An 8,224-nucleotide genomic window follows, 5' to 3' on the forward strand; every position below is an offset into this window, starting at 1 on the left:
GTTGTATTAATGGCCCTGTTTAACTTAATTACCTCTTTAAAGACCTTGTCTCCAAATACAGTCACATTCTGAGGTACTGAGGATTAGGACTTCAACATAAGAATCTTGTGGGGCCACAATTCAGCCCATAATAAGTGGTTAGAAGCTCTGAACTAGAGCCAGATTGCCTGGCTCTATCACTTTCCAACTGCAACCTTAATTGTTCTGGGCCTCGGGTATTGTAATCTACAATACTGGGATAATAATAATATCTACCTCATAAGGTTGTTAAGAGGTCTACTAAGATATTTGTCATAGGTCTGTGGCCAGAAATAGCCAAAGATCACAGAGCAGTGTGGACGATCATTGATCAATAGATTTGGCTATCAGTTTATTCTCACTAAGAGTACCAGGGGTCATGTCCTATCTCTAACAGAGGACATCCACTTACCTTGTTCACCTCTTGTCAATATGGTCTCAGTATTGGGTGAACCAGACATACAGAACCAAGGCTTGATTCATAAACTTGTTCAGTACCCCATCGTTATTGCACAGAATAGTCTGAAATTGTAAAATTGATATTGCAGGGCTAGGTCGTTATATTCTAGTTTGAGCCAAAATTGCAGAGCTTAATAGCCCAGTATCCTTGCCCTTTGACAGAGTCTGAGATAACTTTCATTGCTATCTTAAACCATGTAGCATACATGTAACTTAATGTTTTCTAAGATTGATTAGTCTGCTCTCCTGGAATAAAGCCGCTCCAGTCCTCTGCTTCTTATGCCAGTTACAAAATTGGGAACATAACCAGTACAATTAGTCTACTATAAACCTAGAACTTAATGTGTCCTAAAATAACATATTTTCAGGAAAATGACAGTAAAGTCTACAAGTCTCTAATGAATTATTCCAGGACTGGAAACTGTGGGAGCTGTGTATTCGGTTTGAGTTCTTATTATAATTAGCTGATCTGCCAGAGGAGAGTGCTATTTGGATTACTGGGACTAACTGGAGTCAAGGCTCTATAATTCATCACTGGTTGCGTAGGCTTCTATTAATGGTCTCAGGAATGTGTCAAAGCATAAGACTAAGGGCCCTAAATATATCTTTATTTCTGGCTGAGAATTATTTACACTTCTAGAGTAAATTTGTGCTATACAGAGTTCTATCATGAACTAAGAATTGACCATATCAGATATGAATTCTAAAAAGAGCATAGGACAAGTATGGAAACTACATATACTTTGTTTAAATACTTTTAGTTCTGTTGCTAAGGTGCAAGATTTTTTTTTTTTTGAGACGGAGTCTCGCTGTTGCCCAGGCTGGAGTGCAGTGGCCGGATCTCAGCTCACTGTAAGAAGCTCCGCCTCCTGGGTTTATGCCATTCTCCTGCCTGAGCCTCCGGAGTAGCTGGGACTACAGGTGCGCACCACCTCGCCCGGCTAGTTTTTTGTATTTTTTAGTAGAGACAGGGTTTCACCGTGTTAGCCAGGATGGTCTCGATCATCTGACCTCGTGATCCGCCCGTCTCGGCCTCCCAAAGTGCTGGGATTACAGGCTTGAGCCACTGCGCCCGGCCAGGTGCAAGATATTTATTTGCAGGACATATACTGTCTTTATTAGTGCCCTTTTACTCTTTTATTTAGTCCATATACCCTAATCCATCTGTTATGGCAGATTGGCATATTTAGAAACAGAAACTAGCAGAAATGTTATGATCTTTAATTTCAGTTTGATTTTAAAAGTGTTTAAACCATAATAAGCTCTTTTTAATCGTAAGTTATATGTATATTGTTGTAACTCAATTATCTTTGAGTTATTATTATAACTCAAAGAATTTATGAAACAAATTTTAACTAATGACTTATGGTTTGGCAAAGTTAGAAAAAAAAAAAAGGCGTTCAAATTAGCTAATGGTTTTAGAGCCTATGAAACAACCGAAATAAGTTGTTCCCTCACAACTACATTTACCAGCAAGAGATAAATCACTTCCATTTGTTTGGTGACTGTAAACGCTTAAAAATCCATATTTTAAAAATGAGTTTACAGTAGTCCCCCTTTATCCAGGGAGAATAAGTTCCAAGACCCTAAATGGATGCCTGAAACTGCAAATGTTATTGAATCCTATATATACTGTTTTTTTCTCATATATTGATACCTATGATAAAGTTTAATTTATAAATTAGCCATAGTAAGACATTAACAGCAATAACTACAGTAAAATAGTAAAATAGAACAACCATAACAAATACCATCCTCATTACTCTTGTGCTTTGGAGTCATTATTAAATACAGTAAGGGTTACTTGAACAAAAGCACTGTGATTCTGCGACAGCCGATCTGATAACTGAGAATGCTGCTAAGTGACTAAATGGGCAGGTAGTGAGTATAGATAGTGTGGATATGCTGGGCATAGGGATGATTCACATCCTGGGCGAGATGGTGTAGGATGGCATGAAATTTCATCGCACTGCTCACAACAGTGCAATTTAAAACTTATGAATTGTTTATGGAATATTCTGTTTAATATTTTGGACTGCGGTTGACCATAGATAAATGAAACTGTGTATAGTGAACTCATGGATAAGGGGGAACGACTGTATATCTCAACTGTAAAACTAAAAACAAGGAGAAAAGGTGTTAAAATTTTTTTAAAAAAGAAGGAAAAATAATAAAGAATGTTATTGTAGCTGTAACTTATTTTTATGGTCCCAATTATTTTTATTTCAGAGCACAACATTTTGGCTGAAAATAATACCCAGTTAACAATATTTTTAGTGCTTATGACATATAAGATTCTATGCTAGATTTTATGGGATGGAAAAGAAAAGTCTGTATGGCATAAGATTTTATTAACCTACTCACTGACTGCTGACTTGTGAATATATTTTTATGAACAATGTATCAGATTCAGACATGCCTTCAGAAATCTCTATTAAGAGTGAAATGTGTGTCTATATTGGACATGGCTTGCTAGATATAACCCCTTCCTTTCACTTTAAAATAGTTGCTTACAATCTGAGGTGTTGTCAAAGAAACCTTGGTAAGATTCAGGAATTCTCTAGATTCTCAAATTTGCTACCGCATGACCAGATTTTTGGATTATGTGGGTAACCTGGATGCCTTAGACATAAAACCTAGCTTTCCACTGCCCTAGATTGTCAATTTAACTGGCATGCTCATATATGTTCCACAGCCGGCCCAGAATACTTATAATTAGCATGCTCATATATGTTCCACATGAACAGAGAAACAGAATATAATCAATTCTCACTCAGGGTAACAGGAAGCTTGGGACACAAATTAAGGGATTTATGAATTAATAGTCTTTCCCCTACCAAAGCTAGTAGCTTCATAGTTACCGATTAGCTGTAATTTACACTGATTGTCATGCATATTTTCTCCCTTCTCCCCACAGTACCCCTAAACACACATACCCAGACACACATCACTTACTCACAAACCCACCAAGATTGAATGTCTTAAACCAAACTTTAGGACTCTGCCATCTCCAGAGAAAGACTGTTTTATAGTTCTGATCCTCAACCAGTAGAGGCTCCAGAATTTCTATATGGAATAGACTTGGGGACAGCAATTTTATAAAAATTTTTGTTGAGGTTGTTATTTGCTTGGTAAGCATGGTAATTTTACTTAGATTGTATTTTTATTTTTGGTGGCGTATAAGGTTGATGCTAGCAGAGTTTATGGAGGGAAGTGCTAAACTCTCCCAAGTCAGCCCTCTCTGGCTCCAGATTCCACTGAGGGAGGTAGAGGTGGAAGTAATTTATAGTCCAGTAGGAACACTTTAGTTTACAAATTACCAAACTTTCCCAGGGATGGAGGAAGTGAGTACTGTATTTGATATTTGGTCTGTAGAACTCTACTGCAGTTTACACATTTATAAAGTTAATTTTTCACTTGATTTTGAGTGTAAAAGTACTTTAAAAATACTTTTTAAAAATAAAATTTTGGGCCGGGTGCAGTGGCTCACACGTGTAATCCCAGCACTTTGGGAGGCTGAGGTGGGTGGATCACTTGAGGTTAGGAGCTGGCAACCAGCCTGGCCAACATGGTGAAACCCCACCTCTACTAAAAATACAAAAATTAGTCGGGCGTGTTGGCAGACACCTTTAATCCCAGCTGCTCAGGAGGCTGAGACAGGAGAATCGCTTGAACCTGGGGAGAAGGTTGCAGTGAGCCGAGATAGTGCCACTGTACTCCAGCCTGGGCGACAGAGTGAGACTCTGTCTCAAAAAAAAAAATAAAATTTATTATACAAAAGACTTAATATTATTAATGTATTAAGCTTTAACTCTTTTTTTTTTTCAGTCATTTGCTTTCTGCTGAAGAATCAGCTAATAAATACTACATGATGTGGCAATTAGAAAGATGTAGAAGCCCTTTGAACCCATTTTTGCTTACAGGTAAAGATTAATTGCTTTTAAGTGAAAAATAGAAAGTGTTTGTAAATAGGTACAACCAGTAGAAATGTAGGATATCCATTTTCTTTGACCATTTCTTAACAGAATATATAACTTAGCCTAAAACTAAAATATCAAGATATCTTCCATAAGGTTCATTATGCTAGGTGCAGAAGTATATGACAAGATCTGGATCTTGCTGATTTTCTGGGTAATTCCTATACATGGGAGAAGGAAAATAAAAGAAATGAAATACAAGTAGTACATAAAACAGTCCCATACACGTAATTTGTATTTCCAAATTGAATTGTTTGTTAAAAAAAAAAAGAAAAAAAAAATCACATCTAATGTTAAAAGTTTTAGTTGCCCAAGCTCTCCAAAAAGGACATTTAAAAACATTTTAACAACAGCCGGAAATTAGCCGGGAGTGTCAGGGCGCACCTTTAGTCCCAGCTACTCGGGAGACTGAGGCCCAAGAATCACTTGAACCTGCGAGGGGGAGGTTGCATGAGCCGAGATGGCGCCATTGCACTCCAGCCTGGGTGACAGAGGGAGTCTCTGTCTCAAACAAACGAACAAACAAAGCAAAAAAATGGCCGGACACTGTGGCTCATGCCTGTAATCCCAGCACTTTGGGAGGCCGATGCGGGCAGATCACTTGAGGCCAGGAGTTCGAGACCAGCCTGGTCAACATGTTGAAACCCCCTCTCTACTAAAAATACAAAAATTAGCTGAGCATGGTGGTGCACACCTGTAGTCCCAGCTACTCTGGAGGCTGAGGCAGGAGAATCCCTTGAACCAGGGAGGTGGAAGTTGCAGGAGCTGAGATTGCCACTGTACTCCAGCCTGGGCAACATGGCGAGACTCCATCTCAAAAATAAATAAATAACATTTTAGCAAAACTTGTTTATAGTTTAACAAAATAATTTAGAAGTAAATATACATTTCACATGTATATTCAAAATTTATCTGAGTAAAGTTAAACTCTTGTCTGTGTCTGAACTATTCCATTATGGAAATGGAACTTTGGATAAGGTATTCTTTTAAAAAATGTTTAAACGAATCACTGAGTTGCATTTGGAGGCCAAAAACAAAGTGAAAACAGGAATCCTGGGAAGCAAGTAAGCACCAAAGCTGGCTTTCACTCCAAGCTTTTTATTAAACCTTGGAGACTTTGAACTTTTGTTTTGAGGTCTACATGTAGTGTAGAGTCAAGAAATATCCTATGTGGAGGGTCTGATAGGGGACCCCTACATAAAACTGGCAGTTCAACAAACTACCATCAAAATAAGAGCATACAAAAATAAACCACCATATCAAATGGAACTCTGAATACATTTGCATATTTCTACCTTGCAGCTGGAAGAGAGGAAAAGAAAAAACATTTCTCTTAAGTACTTCTAACCAGAAGGTAGCCATCATGCCTGGCTACAGTAGGAATTCAAACCACCTACATAATTTGAAAAATAGTGGTGATTTAATTTAAAGTGGTCCCAGGTTGACAGTGCCTCCCAAACACATAGAAAAACAAAAGTAAATCCTTTCTAGAGGAAAATACATTTTTTTCTGGAGGAATGTACTTCAACTCATGCTTCAAAGACCTTCAACAAAATTGAGAGAAACACATGCTAATAGACAAAAATCATAAAATATATTGGCATCATCAGTGAGATATAGCAGTAACATTAGACATCAAAATCAGATCATATATTGAAATTATCAATTACATAGTATAATATACTTTTAAAGCCAAAAAAGGGGGGGAACAAGACATCTTGTATTATTTCTTATAACTGCATGTGAATCTACAATTATTTCTATCTGAAGAAAAGGAATGGACTGTTGATATACACAACAAAGATGATCTCAAAATAATTATGCAGAATGAAAGAAACCACAAAAAATTCATATGGTATAATTCCATTTATATAAAATTCTAGAAAATGTAGTTTAATCTATAGTGGCAGGAAGCAGAACAGTGGTACAGGGGTTGGGGGATGAGGAAGATTAGAAGGGAGGTATAAAGAGGCAGGAGGGATACAAAACTTTGGAGGGAATGGATATGTTCATTACCTTGATTGTGGTAATGGATTCATGAATGTATAAATACATCAAAACTTATCAGACTTTTCACTCTAAATATGTGTAGTTTATTGCATGTCAGTTATACTTTAATAAAACTAGTAAAAATTATGCCTATCTTATAGAATTATTTAGGGATTTGTTAAGAATAATGTGTGTAAAGAAAGCACTTAGCACAGCGCCAGATGTTTTTTAGTAACTCGTAATTACTATTATTAATATTAGTATTTTTAAGTTTTAATTTATTCTTAATATTACTGTCATTATAAAAGCACCATTCCAAAATTAGAGTTTCAAAATTTATAATCCTAATTTCAGGTTGATGTTTATAATGCAGATAATAATATTAGGTAGTTGTGCTACTTCAGTTCCTCTATATGTTATGATTTCTCCCTGTTTAGGCTAGAAAGTAATGAGGCAGTAAGCTTTGTACCACAATATCTAAGACGATATAGTCATCATAAAATCTGAACAAATACATCTTCTTGTTTAGGCTTATTATAATAAGTTAGAATTTCTAATTTAACAAAGCTTATATTACTTCAAAATGTTAATCAAACATATTAATTTAGTAATTGAAAATGGTCAAACAAAATAAGAGTTCCTTGTCCTACTAAATATTAGAATAATTTTAACTTCTTGATATTTTCAAAGAGTGAAATAAATCCTTTATGTGACTTCTACTGCTATAATAGCTTGAACTTTTACAAATACTAGCATCTTGAGAACAAAAATACCAGCTATAACTTCAGATTTCACTTTTTTTCTAATGCATGAAAATGCATTTCATAAAGAAATTCCAGTGTGGTTCTGTTTATTGTGTTTTGTTTCTTTTGCTTTGTAGCCTGTTTCTAACTGTTTTTTATTTTTATTTTTGTAAGTGCCAAGAATTCAAGAGCCCCACAGCCAATATTCAGTTACAGATTTGAAAAAGATACTTTCTATTAAAGAAGAAAGCCTTGTGATTAATCTGGAAAAGGCAGAGTGGTGGAAACAAGCAGGACTAAATCTGAAAATGGTGGAAACGTTGGAACATCTGAATACATATTTATGTCATAATAATTTGTTTTCTAATGACACTGAAATTGAGGTATTTTTGCCTACAAAAGTGCTTCAATTAGAATGTAAGTACATAATAGTAAATATTAGTCATGTAAACATTTTCAGAATGTGAAAATGTTAGATTCTAGATTTCCTCTAGGTAACTGGGAAAATCACTGGGTTCTAACATTCCATATAGGCCCTGGCTCTGCCAGGTTTTATGACTTTGGATTTCTCTAGGTCCCATTTCCTTGAAAAAATGATGAAGTTTGACTAGCTAACCCTAAAATCTTGTTATGTCCTGAAATTCTGTAGTCTCAGTTTTTAAATTTCTAGCCATTTTAATTTAAAGTGACTTTGTTTCCTTCTATAAATGATTAAATTGCTAGCAGTTGCTGTTCACATCGGCCTAGGTGCAAACCAGCATTTTGCAGTAACTGTTTTTTGACCTAAAGCTGAACATTAGCGTTCAATAATATCACTCATTGACAACAGAGGATCTTTGTTACTTAAAAGTTTACTAATTCATTTTTTACCATACAATTTAAGAAGGCAAAAATGTCTTTTAAGTGTCTATGTCTTGAGCTATTGGGGTTGCTATATATGGCATTATATTAATAGTAAATCGAACATATTTAGCATGAATTATATATTTTTTGGGGATGTGTGGTTTTTTTTTTTTCTTTTCCCTGAGACACAGTCTC

At 35.7% G+C, this 8,224-nt stretch overlaps 1 protein-coding gene across 1 annotated transcript in view; it reads left to right on the forward strand.

The window, feature by feature from the left end:
• Positions 1-8,224, forward strand: part of LOC105548445 (chromosome unknown open reading frame, human C9orf84) — a 110,984-nt gene that overhangs the window by 49,513 nt on the left and 53,247 nt on the right. Inside the window, exons 9-10 of the mRNA XM_011992463.1 lie at positions 4,306-4,400; positions 7,361-7,603. Coding sequence (XP_011847853.1) covers positions 4,306-4,400; positions 7,361-7,603 — 338 coding nt within the window. The remainder of the gene's footprint in view (positions 1-4,305; positions 4,401-7,360; positions 7,604-8,224) is intronic.

Source organism: Mandrillus leucophaeus, unplaced genomic scaffold (assembly GCF_000951045.1).
Source record: "Mandrillus leucophaeus isolate KB7577 unplaced genomic scaffold, Mleu.le_1.0 Scaffold410, whole genome shotgun sequence".
Taxonomy (NCBI): domain Eukaryota; kingdom Metazoa; phylum Chordata; class Mammalia; order Primates; family Cercopithecidae; genus Mandrillus; species Mandrillus leucophaeus.